This window comes from Daucus carota, chromosome 2, assembly GCF_001625215.2.
Source record: "Daucus carota subsp. sativus chromosome 2, DH1 v3.0, whole genome shotgun sequence".
Classification (NCBI taxonomy): domain Eukaryota; kingdom Viridiplantae; phylum Streptophyta; class Magnoliopsida; order Apiales; family Apiaceae; genus Daucus; species Daucus carota.
Window position 1 is genome coordinate 50,352,228 of NC_030382.2, and position 21,763 is coordinate 50,373,990.

Below are 21,763 nucleotides of genomic sequence, written 5' to 3' on the forward strand. Positions count from 1 at the left end.
GTATACACAGATTCTGCAATATCATTTAATTATAATTTTGGCAAGTCTATCCATTCATAATGGGAACTTTGCTAAGCACTAGACAAGTAGAGCTTAAAATGGTAGGAGGGGCATGTTGGTATTGTATTTACATCATCACTTTATCGCAGATAATCTCACTCATCAATTCCCAGCTTCTTTAAGCTCCCACCGTAGAGGTAGCCTGTGACGCATTGTTGGCACTGCTGAGTTGCATTATAAATGAATTACTCAAATCAGAATTTAAGGACCTGGCGAAGATAATTTGAATAAGATCTTTGATAAATAGCTTTAAGATTCGGCTAGCTGTTAATTTTTCACGGAGTTTACGAAAATAAGGCACTACCACGTACACTGTGTATTCAGCTACGAAAATGAAACATATGTAAATGATTCAATAATTCATGCCTTTTTTCTTTTTTGTATGATTGTGCAATCTACAGTATAGAGAGAGCTTTTTCTCCCCCTTTCTATCTTATTCAAAATTTCAATCAAGAAAGTGGATGTTATCGAACCTAGCTTTTGTTAAATTAGTAAATAAAACAAGCCTTCTTGTATTTTCTGCAACAAGTATTGCACACCCATACTAGATTCAAATGTGATAAACATTAGAAACTGATGCTCTTGATCACACGCGAAGAACTTGAGTTTGAACAAAAGAATACACAGCGGATGTTTGGCGGACTATACTTCTCGCATTTTCCGCGGATAAGCTGACTTGTACTTTTGTCCAAACACATCACTAACTTATAAATTCAAAATTACTTATTACTCCTAACCCATTTTTCCTCTTTAAGCAGTAAGTTTTCCCCCCTTCAAATTAAGCCAAACAATCCCATAAACTACAACTTGAAGTTCAACAAAAACATGTGTATTATAAGATCGAACTACGTTCAGGTCATAATAATTAATTGATCCAACGGACTAGTGGCCATCTTATCGTAAAATTATCAGCAACTTAACAATATATCCAACAAAGCAAAGCAGGTGGTCTCAATAGATTACAATAAATAAAGAGAAAGCAGTTGCAGAAGAGATATGGATGAAGGCATTCATACTACAGTACAGATATATCCGATATATATCCACTCGACCAGATCACTTATATCCACAATCACTTTCTAATTTTTGTGTTTGTACATATATAATAATTTTATATTTGCGCTTTTTATTGATTGATCACACTTTCTCGGATCATCATGCATGTTGATGTCACCTGAATGCACAATCTTTCTCTCACAAAAGCCACTCATAATTAGCTTAAAGTAATTGAAAACAGTACCACGTAGGCAAGTACCCTTTTCCTTTCCATCCTTAGCAAGGCCCAGGGAGTACTTAATAGTCACGAAATCAAAACGGACCAAACCCCGCATCATACAAAAATACTATTGATATTGCATATTCAACTTAAACATTTCTCATGATCCTTTAAGAATAATACTTGTAGAATTATGTATTCCTATTTATCAATACAATATACAAGTTGAATTCAAGGAAGTTCCAGATTCTTTTCGACACTATATTTGCAACCATTTATTTCACCTACCTAGCTAACAAAGTTAGGAGGGCTTTTTAATATTTAAATGGAAAAGTGTTTAATGTTTATTAATAAATTAAAGGTTTTTAAAAAATATTCTTTTTCTAAGTTTTTGAAAAATACTTTTATTTCAAAAAATTACCAAAATATTATTTTTTGATATTTTGTTAGAAATTTACTGTGTTGCAATCAAATGCAACCAAAGCAGACATACAATGTAATCGATATCGGAAGCAACTCCAGAAAGTTTTCGGAAAAAGTTGTTTTAGGTCGCAATTTATATAAAAAATTTGCATATATTTACTTTTAATATAGACGGTTTTTCTGTAATTTTTTTAATATATATTAAAATTACAGACAAGTTAAGAAAATATAATTTTTTAAATTAAACTACCCAAAGACATGGGAACCATCAACATTTTATTATTTTTCCTCAAATTACAATTGAAAAATCGACTATTATAATCCGAAAGTGCCAAAAACGACCTGTAACCTAACAAATTTTGTCCATGACTCCCTAAAAAATATTCATACAACAATATAGTGCTCTTTACAAAGGGTAATGCAATCATAGCTAGAAAATATACAAATACTAGTGCAACAAAAGTTTGTGTAAATTATTGAAAGTGATTAAAACGGTTCGGCCTAATGATATAAAACTGGTCAGGATTTTGAGTACTTTAATTAATCTTTACACTACTACTGATTTACTAGCTTGGGGGCAAAGTATATGTTAATTTTAATATAATTTGTTTTTTCAATAACTAATTAACGGTTGCTTATTATTTTCTATTTTTTTATTAATAATAAATAGTATAATTAATTGTCAGAACTTTACATTTAATTTTATATTTAAAATTAATATTGTTTTTGTAGTTAGTATGGTGTTAGTAATTAAGAACCAAAAATTATATATTTGTATTATTTTTTTAATATTTATTTAAAGATTCGCATCAATTTTAGGTGCACATAATTGTGTACAGAAAATTTGTACATAATGATGTGGTAAGTGATGTGGTGGGTTTTAATTGGGGTGGTTGGTGTAAATGCAGGGGGCCATCCAATTAAAATCCGCCACATGTCATTATATACATGTTTTTGTACACAATTATGTGCACCAAGCATTTTCCTTTTAAAATATAGTGTAATTGTAGGATTCTTTATCTATTTATATTTTTATAATTAATATCTGTTGAAATTTAGGATGCTATTGGTGGGAATCGAAATATATCTTACAAGGTCATGATTTTATAATTTTTTTTTTAAAATTAATATTGTAAATTTAATATGTTATTTATGAAAACCTAAATTTGGACGTGTATATAAACTATTTTAATTATAATCAATGAATTTAAATCAGTTTGAGTTGAAAATTTTCTAGTGTTCGGTTATTATAGTATAAATACATAAAATTTTATTGTTATTATAAATACTACTAATATTGAAAAGGCAATACTTAAAATATTAAATAGATTTACCTGGATTGATCAAATCAGGATGATAAATGATTACTATAAAATCAAATTATTAGTTTATCATGCTCTTTTCCTTTTAAGTTGATAGTGCACAGTTTGAATGTTCTCTTTTGAGGAAAATTTTCCGTACTAGTGAATTCGTATTTCACACAAAGAGAGCTGAAGCAAGATAGGTGTGGAACATAATCAATTGGCATAGAATGAAACTAGCTAGACCACATACAACAGAACAATTTAAGTAAACTACAGGAGTGCAATTTTAACAGAACATTTTACAGTCAAGCAAGTGCTGTCATGGATTTGTTTGGCACCACTTGAACTTGAATCATATCAAGCTCCTTCTCATCGTCCATATTTTTGGCGGCCGGTTTCATCTCCGAACACACTATTTCGCTAAGCCTCATCACATTCATTATCGTTTCTTTCAGTTCCGGTAGTTTCTTGTCATCGATTATAATTACTTCCGCGTCTTTAAATAATTCTGGAAGTTTTGCGTCCTTGGCCAATACTTTCTTTGTGTTTTTGTACATCATGTACAACACCATCTGAACGATTCCGAATGTAAATCCAAGCACGTTTGGAACCTATTTATATAGAAAGAGAATAAAAAGAATTAGTTATTCAACTGAAAAAATTATATAATTAAGAAATTTATATAATTATATATATTATATATACTTACGGCAATGTTGTAGTCTTTGAGTAGGAGGCCGTAAAAGAACCACATAACAGCGCTTAAAGTGAGAAAGAAAGATAAAAGGAACGGCATGTACTCAACGCTTTTGGTTCGGATCACTTGTCTCTGAAAATCATATATATATTTTCCATGCATGAGTCACAGATACATTAAAAGTTTGCGATTTAAATAAATCGAGTGTGTATAATTACCACAACGCCGAGGGGTGCAACAAATACGCATAGAGAGAAGACGAGGCAAATCCAACCGACAATTGATACACGGTTAAGTGCTCCATGTGTAAGAAACTGAGTAAGCATAACGATCAGACCAAAGCCAACAACGTTCATTGCAACTAGTAGTTTCAAGGTTTGGATCTGCATGGTTAATATAAAACTATTAATTGGGAATTAAATAAAAAGGATTTATTTAATCTATTAATTTGCTACTTTGTTGGAACTCACCCTGGCTTTCTTGGGGGCATAAAAGAGGAAGAGACATATGTAAGTGGTTTGAAACACACAGCCAACTGAGTTGATGGTGATGAGAAGCAGAGTGTTGGATTTGAGCAATGCATAGTAGATCCATAACATGCAGCTGAATAATCCAACCACGTATGGAACGGATTGAAACCCTTCGGTTGATTTCTTTTTGTAAACTTTGACGAATGTTGGTCTGCAGTAAGTAAATGAACCAAAAAGCTTAATTATATTACTACTCAGCACCATGCACATATTCAGTCAATGAAAAGATGAAAAGGTGACGAATAAGATTTTAAATTTGTCACTTACATTGGTGCAAGAAATACCATAAAGGAGACGACGTTACCTAAAGCAACAGTCAGAAAATAAAAAAGTGAATTAAAAAAATTTAATTCTTCATGATACATATATAAATACATGCACTGCATGTAGAGAACTGGCATGCATGCATGATGCATAAACTGAAAAATATTATAGTACCTAGCAGACCAAATACAAGAGTCCAATGAGCAGATAGAAGAGCCATATTTTGCAAGGAAAAAAAACTTCTCGATTTATCTAGCTATATCTCTGTCTTTCTGTATGTGTTAGACAAGCTTGAATATATCTGAAGGGGTTGAGTGAAGCGTTTATATAGGAGGGAGTATGAGAGAGTGGAAGATTTAATAGAGATTTCTTTATGGAATTAAAGCATAAAGAACGAATGAACATATGATTGCAGTAGTGGAGGATTCATGGAGATATTTGCTCGAATTATTCTTCTAAAGTTGTTCTACACTATGCACTAGCTTTGCATAGGACGCGCGATAACTCAAATTCATCACCACTATAACTAATACCTGTAATTAAATTTAGCTTGCATATTTTATATAAATTGTATTTGAATTTCATTAACTTAAAAATACCTGGTGCATAACACTAAGAGAGGGCACTAGGAAGGTAGGCTTTAATCTAGTGCTCCATGAAGCCCAGTTTTAGACATTTCAATCCTCAATGAACTGCAGAAACAGCTGGTTCAGCTCAATTTTTTCTAGTTCGGGTTATTGCCCGAAAACCAATTGGGTCCCAGCTAGCTTTCCGACGTGTCGCCCACCGATCCAGTTGGTTTAAGGTTTACAGCTCGATAGTTTCGAGTTATGGATGAGTATGGTTACGTGATGTCCTGTCTACAAGTAAGCGAGGCCAAACTGTGCTGCAACAAATAAGGACTTAATGAATTCGTAGCACAATAGTTTTGCTTTATAATTGTTATGCAAAACAGTTAGCTAGTAACTAGTTATCACTATGAAATCTTTCGAAAAGAAGTCAAGTTGCGCAGATCCGTCTAGAAATAATTAATGAATATAAGTAGTCCATTTAAATGAATATATTTGATGTGATTTGAATAACCAAGCCGTTCTTTTATATGTAAAGTTAATGTTGTGAATAAACTCAATAAAGTGGTGATACAAACAACATAATTGAGCACTAAGATTTGTCGGGTCAAGCTTAACTACTATGTAAGATTCCTAAGACTTCTAATTTAGTAGCCCAAAATAGTCTATGCATGTATGTGTGTAAATTAACGGTGTAAAGATGAAAGTGAGATTAGAAATAATGGAACCTCTAACTGCAAAATAGGGGGAAGGGAGCCAAAGGTGAAATTTGACGATGCTGGTTTCATGCTTTTTCTGATCTGGTCAAATCCTAGAGTGGTAGGACCTAATTACTTATTCCTAATCTATATTAACAATTCTAATTGACAGGCAATTAACAAGTTATCGGACGGTACTGAACAAGGTAGAGAGGCTGTGCCGCAACATAGATCTGTTGTGATTCGGATACATATATATGTACATTCGTCTCGTCAACTCGTAAAAAGGCCTAGAATTTCTTAAAAATAAATTACTCTTCCAACATTAGTGGTATATAGGAGCTGGGCTAGAGCACATAGCTGTTGTCCAAACATATTAGATTAAATTAATGCTTCCATCCTTTTTCTCAAGTCATTTTACACCTGCGTCGAAAGATATTTCATACATAGATCTTGCAACTAATTTTCGTATATAATTTCCTGAATTTTGGAATTTGTTTTAATTTTTTTCATATATTTTTTGTCTTGTCAGTACGTATGGAAAGATTAAATCCTAATGTATGGCTTTTAAGTAAAATTATTTTAGACAGGGCATATTAAGCCATCTGTCTTTTAGTAAATAAAGTAGATTTTGCATGGGTAAGTGCGATATTTATATGCTTTCGTACTATAATACAGTCTCGGTGTTTAACTCACTATTGATTAATTAAATAGTACTTAGTGTAATCAAAATGATTAGATGTTGCTTACAGGATCTTTGATGATCGAAGAAATCTTCATTTCATTCGACGATCCTAGTATGGTAAATATCTTAATCGACCATTAACAACTATTTTAAGAGTTTGGCGATATAACTAGGATGTGTTCTTAAAGATTACACTTCCTCCGTCCATTCAATTATTGTTGTGTTTGGTTAGGGAGAATGGAATGAAATGAAATGAGGTAAAAATAGTTGAAACTAATAGTTATAAGAAGAAAGTTTTGAATTTTTTTTGAAGGAGTACAAAATTATTATATTTGAGAAGAAATCGAAGATAGGAGAGAAAGAGGCATTTTATATCAAATTGAAGGGATGATATCTAGCATATGATGTAAGGATTGGAAGGGAAAAAAAGGAATGAAATTTCTTAAAAATTGTCCATAAGATAGTTTATTTTTCATTTCATTCCTTTCGGAATCATTCACCCCAACCAAACACAACATATATACAGGGCCGGCTCTACAATAAGGCAAACTAAGCAGGGGCTTAGGGCCCCCAAACAAAAAAAGGCCCCCAAATTTTTAAAACCCTTTTATATATATCTGCATATATAAATATTAATATTTGTTTTATCAAAAATTTGTTGAAAACAAACTTTTACCAAATAATTTTAATTTTTTTAATATATTTGAATGATATAAAAAAATTTGATTTATTATTTAAAAATGAGAATAATTAAGTAAAGTATCATTTTTTTTGAAAGATTCTTGAAATATAAATTATTTTTATTATGTTTCTATTAATAATATTTATCATATTTATATGAATATTTGTTCAAAAAATTAAAATATATATATATATATATATCATGAATAATTATGATGAAATTAGTGTTTGAGCTTGTCTTTTCAATTTTCACTGTTGTGTGTACATCTATTTATAACTCTTCCTCAACGACTAGCTACTGAACTATTGTAATCTTTTTTTGGTATCTTTCTCATCTTCATCGTTCAACATCCAATATTGAGATAAGGGTCTTGTATTAATAAATTTATATTATATCAAAAAAAATTATATATAAATATGGAAGGCCTCATTTTTAAGTTTTGCTTAGGGCCCCAAATTTGGTTGAGCCGGCCCTGCATATATACGTTATTTTTTAACACGATTTCTGAGACTATAGCTCAATAATATATATTTAAATTATTTTTTTCTATAAAAGTTTGATTTTTAAATTTTTATGTAGAACAAAATTATTCAAAAATCATCATGTAACTATTTTTACAGGAGACTTGAAATGCGTGCAAAATTTTATAAACTCGGATTCTTTGAGTAGTAAATTTGATCAATTAAATTTAATTTATTAAATATATTTATGTATTTGACTATAAATGAAATAAGAATATAAATATAAATATTATTTTATCAAATTTCATAAGTTACGCGGCCTTCAAATTGATTAATTTCAAAACTAGGAGCAAATAATGAAACATAGGGACTGACTGAGCATAAAAGAAGTCATTTATTGCTTAAATTAAAGAAGTGGATTATAAGTGAAAAGTTGGTTTGAATTTATAAATTATTAAAAGTGTTTGGATACTCGTGACTTATTTTGTTATAATAAGCTCTAAACCTGAAAAAACCCAAGTTTCCTAACTTTTTTTTCGAGACTTTTAAGCCTCATTTTAAATATTTCTCTTAAGTTGCCAAACGCTACATAAATAAGTTGAGGTAACTTTTTTTCCAAATAACAATAAGTTAAGTTTGCCAAACACCCACATAATTAAAATCTACTAGTAATATATGTTTTTACTTTCCTTTTTGACCTTTTTTACGGTCGGTACAACCGTAATCTATCTCTCGTCTCTGTCGAACTACCCAAAACCCTAATCGCCGTTTGTATCTTTCCGATCAAATCATTAACTTCCCGGTTAATTCAGTCTTGAAATCGTCTTCTCCAGTATTGATTTCCTTTATTTGTATACATATTACGTCTCAATTCATTCAAATCTCTCAATTCATTCATAAACTTTAAGTCGATTTGTGAGTTCTAGCCATGGATAAGTCAGAGCTGAGTTCATGAGTCATAAGAGGTGGCTTGAGGAAGACCCGCTTGATTTCAATGAAGAAAGCATGGGTATTGATATCCGAGAGGCCAAAGCGAGTAAGAAGAAGGATAAATCTACAAAGAAACGAGAAAAATGAGTCAATAAAGATGTGTGTATGACGACCACTCATCGGTATTGATTCAAATCCCTAAGTTGTTAATTTTGTGATTATCTGTCTAATTGAGATATGGTTAGGTTGAGATCGATGTGTAAATTATATTTGTTGTGTTAAAATCTGTTGAGTGTTAGTTTGCACGCTTAACCATCTTGATCTGGTGTATTTTATGAAGTCAGTGTTGTAAAATTGAGAGATGAAATTAATTGTCTGAATATATTTTTTTGGTAGATACACTGATGGGTTTTGAGTTTTTGTTCAGTATAGTATAAGTTAGACTGTCAATTACATGTAGTTGTGTACTCATTGATAAGTTGTGATTCCTATTTTTTTGGTGCATAAACTGAGTACAATCTGTTGGTATGTGTGTGTTAGGTCCGATGAGATTGTAGGAGGGTTGAATACAATCTATGAAATTTAATCAGATATTGAATACAATGCATAAAAGAGGATATAGTGTAATTGTTCATTCATATAGATTTCTCCAGAGAAAGAAGTAATAACTGTAAGTTTGATCACTTGACAGATGACACAGTCCAGGGATAATTTTTTACCCATGAGGGCGAATCATTGGGATCATTCACTTTATTGAAATAGATTCCATCAGCTCTTGATTCCCAATAACATGTATTACTTTTAATTTGCCATGGTAGCTTACCCCTCCTCACACAAAACCGTTTTTCTTCATATGCATTGAATGCTACATTTTTGTCTCCCCACCAAAGGTGGCAAAAGAAGAGAGTGCTTCCTCCGAGACTTGGATGAAAACTCCAGGTGATGTATTGATTGACATGAAGAGTATGGTATCCAAGATCGTCGTCTCTAGATTGACAATGAGTAGTAACGGGATTAGGCGAATCACTAGGGACACTGTTTGTCACATAAATATGAACTTTGGAAATACTTAGTGCTGGGAGAAGAGTAAAGATCAAGAGGATGGCTGGAAATGAAGAACAAGTATTTTTCCACATCTTTAGATGTGTAGATTTCTCTTTGTTTAGCCTAGATACGCCTTCTTGTGAGTATATATTGGGTACAAAATAGACTTAAGTTTCTCTCGGTTTTTTTTTCATAGTTTATTGGAAATCGGATATTCATGCACAAATATTGTTGACTCGTTAATGCCAATTCCTTGTATCTTCTGCATGCAATATCTTTCGTTATCTACAAGCTTTGAAATTTATCTACAGTGAAGTAAAAGGATATAAATGACTAAATGAGTATCTACTATATCTATTTTTCCAGAACATGTCTTTTACGTGAGAAAATTTATTCATTATAGAAAGACATATTCACCCTTTCAAACATGTATTATTTTTATTTTAACAAATTTATTTATTATAAAAAGACATATTTGCCCCCTCCAAATCTGTATCCGGACGGACTGGACCTGGCCATCTCCACTAAAATCCCATGGCTCCTAAATTCAATTCCTGTCTTTAGTGTCTCTTGTCTTCCTCTGCTGAAACTGCTCAAATTTATTCTTAAAATTCCTTGATCATACAATGGATGTCGTGTACCATCTCCATTTGGCCACGTCTCCCCCTCCTGTGCACTCAGTGTGTCACCTTCTTCTTTGACAAGGGCTAATCTGCATGTCCCACCTCTCATACCTGAAGTTACAAACTCATATCTATTCATGGACACTTCTGTTCTTATCTTCATCGGCAAAGTGTATGGCTGTGGTATTTAACAAATTTTTTCTATTGATAGCCGTAGTAAAATACCATGAGAGTTATTGTGGATGATAGCGTGAAATGATATATGGGGATTTTGCCTGTTTCTGGATATTTTCCCAGTCTCACACTCTCATCTAATTCTCACAATTTTGCAGGATGTGATGTCTAGTGATTTTGCTATTGCACAGTTCCGATTTTTGGAGAGACTTTTAGTTGTTCATGGACACTGGTGCTATAAGTGGATCGCTCAAACGGTAATAATTGAGAAGCTACTATATCTGCGGTGCATGTTTACTCTTTACAATGAACCATCACATGCTTAGGTTTTTCACTAGATAAAAAAAATGTTAATTTTAACATACTTAAACTAGTAACAACACTTTATGTGCATGCTTAAGCACAGCATAATACAGGTGTATACTTGTCTGCTAATTTGCTTTTTCAAATTCATTCTCTGCAGATTTGTTATTTCTTCTGCAAGGCCTCATGCTGTTCTACTTTGAGGCATTTACTGGCTTTTCTGGTCAGTCAGTTTATGATGATTGGTATATGTTATCATATAATGTGATTCTTACCTCATTGCCTGTCATCTCTCTTGGAGTATTTGAACAAGATGTTTCATCTGACGTCTGCTTACATGTCAGTTCCCTGATAAAATTTAAGCTTTAACTTTTTATGAGCATTCAATCTATTAATATTTTTCAACTTACACTGAAGACTCTGGAATTTTCATACAGTTTCCAGCATTGTATCAGCAAAGATAGGTTTGACAGCGAGAGTGGATTCAACTTTTAGACAATTGACAGGGAGATTACATGGAAAACTTTCCTTAGCGAGTTGGCATTGTGCAAATATCAAGTACCTAATAATAATTTGGTCATTGTTGTTTTGCTCCCATATACTATAGTTATGATTTTGTTGGCTACAGAATATAGATTCATGATTGTTTTAGAATTCATTAGTGTTGTTTTAGTGATTGTTTTAAAGTGAGAGGAATTAATGTTGTATGTGTGTGTAGAATGAAAGTGAGTTGACATGTTATGAAGATAAACGAATGCGCAGGGTTGATGGATTGGCCACATGTGCGCTCGGGTCTTTTGTCAGTTTGTTAGTTAGTTGGTACCGAGATCCAATTTTATATCTCAATCATATAATCTATTATCTAATATGATCCAAAAATTGATTTAAACCAATCTGAAAATTACTTAAACGAATTAGAAAAAAAAAATTACTTAAACGGAAAAATAATTTGAAATACTAGATCCGATTATAGTTTAAAATGAACTAAAACTGAATAATATATTATCTAAACCAAATATGATCTGATATAAATCTGAATTGAGAAACTGATAATTTAGTTAGAATAAGAGCATCTACAACAGAAATATGTATAATTATTGAGAAAATGATAAATTTAGTTTGGTTATAAGAACATTTACATCCTGAATTCATTCATCATCCCCACGACGATGTATTTGATTTTCCATTCCTTGTTTTTTTTTCATTTTCATTTGAAATTGTTAAAAACAAAAGTGAAATGTATTTTTTGAAATTAAATTTAATTTTAATTTAACTCTTCCAATTTATAAAAATTTATATAATTTATAAGTTGAGTCATTAAATATCAATATTATTGTAAGTAATAAATTATATTAATTTATAAAAATAAAAATAAATTATGTTATCATAACCTAAATATCATTAGCTTTTTCAAAATTATGTAATATTTGAAAAATTAGATATAAAAATAATCATATAACTTATTATTCTTTTCACAGATCAAAATCAAACAAATAATTATAATTCAGCATGATACCATTTCGTTTTCCTGAATCGAATCAAACGATCCCAGCTAGTAATTCGCAGAAGTTTCTTAAGCCTATTAAAATTGTACATGATGAATGAACATTAATCTGACATAACCATTTTTTCACTTTACATTCGATTGATTTTTGCTATAAAAAATTTCATTTCATTGAATTCTTGTCTGTTGATGAAATAGTTCAAACGTGTATCGAATTTGTAACTAAATATTCAATCTATTCTCATGTGGTTCTATGGTGTAGTGGTTAGCACTCTGGACTTTGAATCCAGCGACCTGGGTTCGACTCCCGGTAGGACCTCTTTTGTATTCTGGATTTAGCTCAAGCTCAACATTCCTGGTTCCAATTTTTTTTATATACTTTCTCTTATAAATTGGGGCAGCTCTCCAGTAATCTTAGCCCAAATTCAGGTAAAAAAGAAAAGACATAAGATGGGCCGAGTAGCCACGAGGCCCAGATTAATGACCCAGATAATAATACTCAATTAAGTTAGTGAAAACTTAATTTGGGATATATATAGATTAAATTTTACAGGATATCTCACAAAGAATAAACTGATATATAAACGTAATTAGTATGATTAATTTTGATTAATTTTGCTGTCAAAAAAAAAAAAAAAGTATGATTAATTTTGTATAAACGTAATTAGTGTAATTGATTTTGTTTCCGTGTTAATAAAGTTTGCATTTGTATAAAATTCTTAACATCTCCACAGAGTTGTGGTAATTGATATAATATATATATTTATTTTAATCATTATTTAAATTGCGTAAAAATTAAATATAGGATACATTATATAGTAAGAAATATGGGCATTGGTTCTACCAGTTGCAACCGCAACGGTTGAGAGGGGATTTTCAGCTATGAAACTTGTTAAAACTACGCTTCGAAATAAAATGGGAGATACTTGGTTGAATGATTGTTTGATTACATATATTGAGAAAACGAAGCGCTTATGCACAGATTTCAGAGTATGAAGCTTATAAAAATAACGTTATTATAATATATGATTATTTGCTAATTGTTTGCCCCCCTTAATTTTATAGTCAGATCCGCTACTGTGTATACTCCCTCCGTCCCAATAGGGTCCAACAGGAACTGTTTGCCCGCATTTTGAAACTCCTATAAAGTATAATTTAATAACATTTTTTTAATTTATTATCTTTCTGAATAAAAGTTTAGACGCTAAATTTTTTTTCAAAATTTATTTTATAAAAAAAATCATCACGGAACTGTAAAATAGGAGTTTCAAAATGCGTGTTCAAGAGTAGCGTAAAAAATCTGGTGGGACCGAGAGTGTACTACTTTATGATAAGTTAAAAATAGCCGGAATTTAGTCCCGGTAACAGTTGATCAGTGCGTAAGAGAGTTGAAAGGAGGAGGATGTGCGTGGAGGTTCCACAGAAGAGCCCCGACGCTGGCGGGTCGGGTCAGCTACGACTTTATCAAACTTGGAAAGGAAGTAACGTGAGTTCTGTCCTTTTTTTTCTTTTTTCAATGCTCATTAGGCCGGTTTACGGGGTTTTTCTACTAGTGCTAGGTTTTGTTTTGTGATTAGTTAATTACCGATTGAACCGACTAAGTTAAAATTATTTAATCATTACAATGTTACATGTTACTACTATGGATGTTTGCAGTTTGTGACTTGAATACTTGACAGTTAGTACAAATTTTAAGCATTTGGAATTTTCTGTTATAAGAGCATCTCGAACGGCTTTGGTTAAATGTGACCTGTAAGACATTATGTAAAATTTGCTTATCCTATAACACATTTTGCTTCAATGGTATTGGTTATATTGGTTGGGTATAATTTAAAATAGTATGTTATTAATATTTTAGATTGTTAAAATTGAATATATCAATCAATATGGCAATAAATGATGTGCAATCTTCCTAAGATTTCTTACAGACTTGTAGAGGTTCGACAAATTTAGCCATCCATAGGAGGTTGGCTAAAATTATAGACAACAGCTGGGTATGGTTGGAGTTGAGTTTTTCGAGCTGTTGGCTAAAATTTTGTATTTCTAGTATGCCAACTCAACTTTTAGCTAAGGGGTTTCAATGGTCGGAGATGCTCTAATAATGTACTCTTTTATAGTTCCGTAAAATATGACAACGCTTCTCTTTATACATACTACCTATGATCACGGTCTTACAGGAATAAGATTGCTTCTTGCAGCAATTGATTTGATAGTATGACAATTGGTTTTCCTGTCGTATAGGTTTTTCTTTTTCGCGGGAGATTGATTTTTGGGCCAGATGTGAGATCAGTTCTTTGGACTGTGATCCTTATAGTTGCTCCTGTTCCATGTTTCTGTGTCTTCATTGCACGGAAATTAATGGATGAATATTCGAAAAATATTGGCATTTCAGTTATGGTTGTCGCTGTTCTGTTTACAATTTGGGTAAGTTCTGCTTTTTTGATTGTGTAATTAATTTAAGAGCTAAGGTATATTTTTTTGCATGCCATCTTCTTGGTTTCACAGGTTGTCTGTGGTAGGCAAGTAATCACTAATATCAAAGCTCGATGAATTACATGTGTTGAAGTGTTGAGATGTAATTAAGCTGTTCATATGCAGCTTAGTTAAAAGTTATAAATATTGCTCAAATAGATATTTCCTTGACTTATAATGTGGTCTTGAATTTATGCTACTTTATGATCCTGATTCACGTAATTGTATTATAAAATGTGAACTTATACTAATAGTATATATATCAAGGAAATTATGATAGTTATATATTTGTATAGGATATTAGGGTTGAATCCTTGAAATAAAAACTCAACAACTTTAGTCTTTCTTTTTATGTAGTGTTAAGTATGTTTTACAGTTTTCAAGGGAACTAATTTTGGTTATCTACTCTGTGTAATAGGTATTAGTCCTCCTACTCCTTACTGCTGGAACAGATCCTGGTATAGTACCTCGCAATGCACACCCTCCACTGCCAGAGGGTTTTGATGGGAGCAGTGAGTTTGGGACTGGTCGTGCACCACCATTCCATTTGCCACGCACAAGGAACGTAGTTCTTAATGATATACCTGTGAAAGTCAAATCTTGTGATACTTGCATGCTTTACAGGCCTCTACGAACCTCACACTGTTCAATATGCGACAATTGTATTGAGCGATGTGATCACCATTGCCCTTATTTTGGACAATGTATTGGATTGGTAAGATACATTTCTTAACATGTATTGGATTGGATATAAGGTCCATAGCCCACTATTTTTCTGTTTGATCCTCTTAATAGAACTTCTGAACAAAGTGCTGCTAGATTTCCTGTGTTTTACAATAAAAGGATATTTTTGCCATATTTAAAAGTGTGTTTCTGGATGCAGCGGAACTACAAGTTCTACTTCATGTTTTTGTGCTCAGCAACTTTGCTTCATCTCTGTGTCTTTAGTTTTTGCTGGGTCTTTGTTGTAAGGATCAGTAATAGGGAGACGGCATCCATTAGAAAAGCAATGGCCAAGTATCCAGCCTCTATTGCTCTAATAATATACACGATTATACTATCTGTGATGGCTGGTGCCCTGACAGGCTACCATCTCTATCTCATCAGCAAAAACATGGTAATGAATACTCCTTTAATATTTTAAAATATGAGCAAGGTCCAAATAGCATGCCATTTTGTTGTGTAACCAGCAATACTCTAACACCTTTTCTGGAATAATTTCTTCTCTCCATCCTGTTTTAGGTATCCCTAGCATAAAATTTCGTGTTATCTGTTTTCTTATTAACTTCTCCTATTAATCTTGCAGTCTACCATCGATCATCATAAGCATCGTTATCCTTCTCAGAATTCCAACCCCTTTAACAAAGGGGTTACTGGAAACTTCATGGAGGTCTTCTTCACCAGTATTCCCCCATCAAAGAACAATTTTAGGGCAAAGGTGCAGATAGAACCAGAGATTCAAATTCGAGTGGTAGGTTCTAGTTCATCTGGTTCAAATATGGAGGAACTCACAGGGGACCTAGAAGCCGGGCTGAAGCTGGTTTCGGAGGACTCTGGAACTGGTCTGCATGAAATTGAAGTGGACATCAGCACCAATGATAGAGTGAACAAGCACGATGAGTGTGATGAGGAGTCCCCTGACCTAAACAGAATACAAAGCTTGCCTGATGTTGATGCCATGGCATCTGAAGCTGGGCATTTCAACCGAGAAAGTACTGGTGACAATGGCAGCTGCTTGAGCTCTGCAATGAAGAATGTGCAATGATGGTCGAGTTTGATGCTTAGCAAAGTCACTTATTAGAAAAAACTGATAAAGAATATGCAGGTAAGACCAAACATACGTGGTAAAGTTCAGTGCAGAAAAATTGAGGCCTTTTAAGTTATACTGTATATTATCAAAGAGTAATCTTGCGAGTTATGGTCCCTAAAACAATGGAATTTCTAGAAGAACCTTTATGTCTGTAGTAGTGTGAATGCTTGCAGAAATGTTGCTCGTAATATCTTGAAGAACCTATATCGCATTTGCCGCTTGGTATTGTGATTTCAAATTGATACAAAGTTTCGGCTTTTGGCTCAATAGCAGGCTATCAGCGAAAGGTATAGAGAACAGGGTAGAGGTTGTTTTTGCCTATTTGGACACAGTTAAATTAAGCTGATGATAGGCCAAAAATAAATAAAGTCTTATTTGGTTAAGAGATTTAGTTGAGCTAATATTTAAATTGGGTTACAATAGTCAGAAATTAATTTTATGTGTTATTATTTGAGTAAGATAATTAATTAGCTGGATAATAAAATTTAATTTGCAATAATTGAAGTAGGGAACTGTACACTATAGCAAATAGTAGATCATACAATTACAGATTACCTTCAACTTCTTTTGCGAGTCATACTTACAGATTACCTTCAACTTCTTTTGCGAGTCATACAACAACTATGGCAAATTTGTACAAGGAATCACTGAAAATTTATAACAAAAATTCACCAAGATAATAACTAATGGAGAACCTTCTAAACACATTGTCAATTTTTGTATCTAAGATCCCTTGATATGTTAACCGATGATGGAATAAATGTACGAAGAAACCTTCTAGATGGGGCTCTTCTGGGGTAGTGGTCTTTCTTGTTTTTCACTCTCATAGTTCCCGTATCTTTGACAGAACGTGATGACTTTGGATCGTATATCGTGGATCTAAATGAAGAACCAGCAGCACCAAATGAGACTGGAAAATTATGTGATTTATCAACAGGATTTCCTGCTTCTGCATCCTGGCGTGGAGGTGGGAATTTTTCACTTTTACTTTTACCGATAGCTTGTGTCACCACTCTCCACCTCTGTAAAATGTAAATCATGTTAAATACATGTAGCGATTGTATAAGCAAAAGCAACATAACAATAACTGAATTAAGCAATATCTCAGCCTGGATATTTACTACGTACATCTAAGCTTGTTTCAAGTTCTGCGTTGGCTTCGGGGGCAGGTACAGCCTTAGTATTCTCATCAACAGCCTCAGCTTTGTCACTTGAACCTCTTTGCCTGCGTGAAAAAAGTATTTGATCCGTTAGTGTGACTTAGCAGAGCAGTGTCATAACATTGTGCACATGAAGATGAACCTTTTAGCCTCTTCCTCTCTTCGCTTCATATCCAATTCTTTGCTTGGAGGATGTTTTGGTAGGGATGACGGTTCACAAGCATAAGGTTCAGTAGAGAAAAACTGCACACATGAAATTTGCACCACTTAAACTAGAATATATGGGCCAAGAAGTCCAGAACTTGGGTGACAGAATGTCAAATTATACATATTTCTGAATTCTGTTATATATGGAGGAAAAATGCATTTATTCACTGAGAATGTACTTACTTGACTGTTCAAAGCTGCACTAGCAGAGGCACGCTCGCCAGGGTCAATGGCCAAGAGAGTTTCTATTAAAGGGAGAGAAGAGGGTGGAAAATCCTTGAAGGTTTCTGTTGTACAACGCTTGTACGGGTTTTGTGGCTTAAAAAGCGTTGCCTTTGGCAACCGTGATTTCTTCCAATAGTCCTCAGATGGCGAACCACATAACTTGAAGATTTTGTGTAATTGCTCCACCTATCAAGCAATGAATGTTGTAGATGAATAAGATGGACTAGTTCAGACTCCAGAACAAAAAGTATGGAACAATACCTCCGTCCGTCCCGGCATTATTGGTTTCCCAGCAAGCAGCTCCCCGAGAATGCAGCCAGCACTCCAGAGGTCTACACCTATACCATAGTGAGTGGCACCGAGAAGAAGCTCTGGAGGGCGGTACCAAAGTGTGACAACACGACTAGTCATAGGCCGTTTTTTGGCAGGATCATAGAAAGTAGCTAAACCAAAATCAGCAATTTTTAAATTTCCTTGGCTGTCTATAAGTAAATTGGAGCACTTTATATCACGATGCAGCACACCATTGCTGTGACAATGCTCAAGCCCAGACAGCAATTGCTTCATGAAGCACTTCACCTGCAGAGCATGAATTGTAGTATTATATTTCAGCCTCTTAAAGTTGTGTATGCCCAAATGTATGAAACACTGGAACTCCAGTGCTCGACATGCGTTAGTCATTTCGTCTAATCTGTAGTAGTATGAACCAAGAATAGTTGCATGTCTTGAAAATGATAGGCAGATCTGTCTGCACCATCTGGTCCATCTCTGCTTGCGTGAATCTTAACTAGATTACAGAGCATCATACAGATAAGTTTCATAACTTCAGTATTAAAGTTTGAGCAATTATTTATGGTATATATATCTCACCACATTTAAAAATGCAATATACACCAAATGCAGTTTTGACTTTGGAATTCATAATTATGCATTAAGAAAGAAAGTATATGTGAATTGCCTGGAATTTGACAAAAAAAACTAAAAAGCTGAAAATCATCCAATTCAAAGAAATGAATTAGATAAAAAAATTTCTGAACATCATCCAATTTAATGATTTTAACTAGAATGAAAATCCAGTTTGCAGATAAATATATAGCAAGAATCACCTGTGGTTCGGAAAATTTGATATCTTGGATTGCAGCAAGTCCAGCTAGATCATGATCCAAGTACTCGAAAACAAGATAAAGACTACTGGACATTCTTGAAGTGACCAAACCTTCCAGCTTAATTACATTGGGATGATCCAGCTTCTTCAGAACAAGAATCTCTCTGGCCATAAACTTAATGCTCTCTGGATCCAAATTATCAAACCTCACCTTCTTCAATGCAACTATTTTCCCAGTGATCAAGTCTTTTGCTTTATATACATTGCTATATGTCCCTTGTCCTATCTAATTAAGCCACGCATAAATCAAAATTCACAGTATCACGCTTATAGATATAACAAAATTCGCATAACAATTACAGACAAAAATTGTAGAACAATAATTCTTACGTTTCAAGTGTTAAACAATAGTTCTCACGTTTTCTCAGGCTATGCAATATATATTGTACTGAAATAAATAATATAACAGCAAAACAGAACCTTGTCGAGTTTCTGAAAACTATTAGCACGGCGAGGAGTCCAATCTCTTAGAGCATCACCAGCGACTTCACTCAGCCACAACGGCCACCCTCGGCATGTTTTCACCCTGAATTCGGACAACGATCTAAGCTTCTCAGGCGCCTGCAATGCAGAACCAGATTTTTCACCGTTTTCTCCACTTTTCTTCTTATTAGTCTTTTCTTGAACAGGAACAGAATTTTTATTATTAGAGCTTCTCCGGCGAGCGCCCTCTCCGGTGCCGAGAACACAGCCCATAAATCTAGCTGCCCATGTGAAATTCTTGAAAAATTATACGTGAATCAACAATGACAGCCGGGAAAGACTAAGTATTGGTTGTTTTTGTAAGAACAATCATGCAATGAGCTGAGGAATGACAAAAACTAAAGACTTAAAATGTGTTATCGATAACTTGGGTTATAATTATTCGGTGTCACATCCAAGACTGCCTACTGGTAGTTACAAACATATTATTTCGACTTAAAAGTCAAAAGTGGTTTTGAGTTGGGAAATCATTTCTGCTTTTTGGTTGTATTTCCATTATACATTACTTTTATCTATGCTCCTTTCTAAAAGCTTTCTAAAATCTAACCTAAACAACTGCCGAATAATAATGCACTCGCGTAGTACTAATTTGACAATGGCGGATTTATGATGCGATTAATTAAGTTTTATTATTTTATGTGTGTATGCAGATTGCAGCCCTTTTAAATTAAATAATGTGTGAAATTGTAAATTCGGATAAAGAGCTGATATATGATTGGATTCGGGAAAGTCTCGCCAGTCCACACTCATTGAGAATGCGAGCCACTAGGACCAGCTAAAAGAAAGAAGATGTCGAGATTTATTTCTTGCTAGATTCGCCAGCTTTTAGAGACTTTCACAACCCCTACATTTTTATATATACACAAAATGCGACCCATATATAAATTTTTAACTTCTTTCCATATCATATAGACACGTAATTTAATTGTTACTCCAGAAGATGATTTATATGAAGTATGAACACGCATCTAAATCCTCAGTCCCACATGATATTATTATTGTCTACTCAAAGAAAGTGGACAATTAAACTTCTTCTCGAAACGTTGCAGGAAGACAACACCACAAAGGAGCCGTCCGTCAAGCGTCGACCATCAATCCTGATTAAGAGGTCTTTAATTATCCAAACTATTTTTAATAAGTCAAGTAAAAGTATTTTAGTCGGGGTAAAATTATTCAAGCAGCTGTCAAATTTATATTTAAAAATATATTAATAAGTAAGATTTGCGTATCTTAAAATTTCCAAAAATAGATGTAGAGAACCATTCCATCTAAAACTTTAAGATGTTAGAAGAGGCTTTTTATGGATCCTATACTTATATTTCAACACTACCATCACTCGAAACCCATTATTTGGGTTGAAGAGTGGATCACGGGCGCCCATCTTTCTGGTATAAATTGCCTTCGTGTTTATTTTAAATTGTGAGAATATTGGGGGTGGCAGGGGCTCGAACCCGAGACCTCCAAAACTTAGAGGAGGCCCCTTTATAAATCTTATACTTATATTTCAACATATCATTTATCTTAATTAAAAGAATAAAACTTAGGGTTTATATATAAGTTAGGCTCAGGTTGACATCACTATATTCAATAAAAACAATACCATTTTATTGAGATGTATGAAAAATTATTTAATTAATTTTTAAAATTAATTTGAACAATAATTCTTAATTTAAAAGTTATTTTTTTTTAAAAAAAAATATTCTTATTTTCATAAAGATTATTTTAAATTTTTGCCAGAAAAAGCTCACGCGTTTGTGCCATGCCATGGATTATAAAAATATGTGCGATGCTATATAGCACTCAGCGCTCAGGACTCATGAATCATGATGCCTCTTCTAAGTCAAGTGCACCATCGTTGGATCCGGTGTTATAATGCAGTTTTTCTCTTTAATTAAGTGGTCAAAAGTATGTCAACCTTTTCTTGTAATTCTGCAATTTGTTTTGAGCATATGTTATTGGTCAAGTTTGTTTACAGAATTTGTTGAGTACAAGCAACTTCTAGACAATTCTAACTCGCCAATGCAAAAAAATAAAAATAAATTAATTTGTATATCAAATATATATATATATATAT

General features: G+C 33.1%; 3 protein-coding genes, 1 long non-coding RNA gene and 1 other non-coding gene across 5 annotated transcripts; 3 read left to right on the forward strand and 2 right to left on the reverse strand.

Annotated features, from left to right (window-relative positions):
* Nucleotides 1-3,202: 3,202 nt before the first annotated feature.
* Nucleotides 3,203-4,827, reverse strand: LOC108206934 (bidirectional sugar transporter SWEET10). Its single transcript, XM_017377371.2, has 6 exons — nt 4,669-4,827; nt 4,498-4,534; nt 4,171-4,381; nt 3,919-4,083; nt 3,713-3,832; nt 3,203-3,614 (listed from the first exon to the last, which is right to left on the reverse strand). The coding sequence occupies exons 1-6, from the start codon at nt 4,712-4,714 to the stop codon at nt 3,309-3,311; spliced, it is 885 nt and encodes a 294-aa protein (XP_017232860.1). The 5' UTR covers nt 4,715-4,827; the 3' UTR covers nt 3,203-3,308.
* A 3,441-nt stretch (nt 4,828-8,268) lies between these two features.
* LOC108206930 (uncharacterized) lies at nt 8,269-11,466 on the forward strand. The gene is made up of 4 exons (XR_001804190.2): nt 8,269-8,701; nt 10,519-10,617; nt 10,824-11,002; nt 11,101-11,466. It is a non-coding gene; the product is annotated as an uncharacterized LOC108206930 (long non-coding RNA).
* Nucleotides 11,467-12,414: 948 nt separating this feature from the next.
* Nucleotides 12,415-12,486, forward strand: TRNAQ-UUG (transfer RNA glutamine (anticodon UUG)). Its single transcript has one exon. It is a non-coding gene; the product is annotated as a tRNA-Gln (tRNA).
* Nucleotides 12,487-13,540: 1,054 nt separating this feature from the next.
* LOC108208488 (probable protein S-acyltransferase 7) lies at nt 13,541-16,744 on the forward strand. Its single transcript, XM_017379021.2, has 5 exons — nt 13,541-13,653; nt 14,409-14,591; nt 15,058-15,354; nt 15,523-15,756; nt 15,946-16,744. The coding sequence occupies exons 1-5, from the start codon at nt 13,570-13,572 to the stop codon at nt 16,402-16,404; spliced, it is 1,257 nt and encodes a 418-aa protein (XP_017234510.1). The 5' UTR covers nt 13,541-13,569; the 3' UTR covers nt 16,405-16,744.
* Nucleotides 16,745-16,969: 225 nt separating this feature from the next.
* LOC108205789 (probable serine/threonine-protein kinase At1g54610) lies at nt 16,970-20,065 on the reverse strand. The gene is made up of 7 exons (XM_017375861.2): nt 19,627-20,065; nt 19,148-19,432; nt 18,303-18,620; nt 18,000-18,227; nt 17,752-17,852; nt 17,578-17,674; nt 16,970-17,471 (listed from the first exon to the last, which is right to left on the reverse strand). The coding sequence occupies exons 1-7, from the start codon at nt 19,900-19,902 to the stop codon at nt 17,160-17,162; spliced, it is 1,617 nt and encodes a 538-aa protein (XP_017231350.1). The 5' UTR covers nt 19,903-20,065; the 3' UTR covers nt 16,970-17,159.
* Between the last annotated feature and the right edge of the window lie 1,698 nt (nt 20,066-21,763).

Bases quoted from the DNA above. Each gene is read 5' to 3' on its own strand.
- LOC108205789 (XM_017375861.2), bottom strand. From the start codon at position 19,902: ATGGGCTGTGTTCTCGGCACCGGAGAGGGCGCTCGCCGGAGAAGCTCT. The intron at 19,433-19,626 runs GTTCTGTTTTGC...TGGCTTAATTAG, and splicing joins GTTTTCAGAAACTCGACAAG to ATAGGACAAGGGACATATAG. The intron at 17,675-17,751 runs GTTCATCTTCAT...TTTTTCACGCAG, and splicing joins AGAGAGGAAGAGGCTAAAAG to GCAAAGAGGTTCAAGTGACA.
- LOC108206934 (XM_017377371.2), bottom strand. From the start codon at position 4,714: ATGGCTCTTCTATCTGCTCATTGGACTCTTGTATTTGGTCTGCTAG. The intron at 4,382-4,497 runs GTAAGTGACAAA...TACTTACTGCAG, and splicing joins ATGGTATTTCTTGCACCAAT to ACCAACATTCGTCAAAGTTT. The intron at 3,833-3,918 runs GTAATTATACAC...TATGATTTTCAG, and splicing joins TTGCACCCCTCGGCGTTGTG to AGACAAGTGATCCGAACCAA.
- LOC108208488 (XM_017379021.2), top strand. From the start codon at position 13,570: ATGTGCGTGGAGGTTCCACAGAAGAGCCCCGACGCTGGCGGGTCGGGT. The intron at 15,355-15,522 runs GTAAGATACATT...TTCTGGATGCAG, and splicing joins TTGGACAATGTATTGGATTG to CGGAACTACAAGTTCTACTT. The intron at 15,757-15,945 runs GTAATGAATACT...TTAATCTTGCAG, and splicing joins ATCTCATCAGCAAAAACATG to TCTACCATCGATCATCATAA.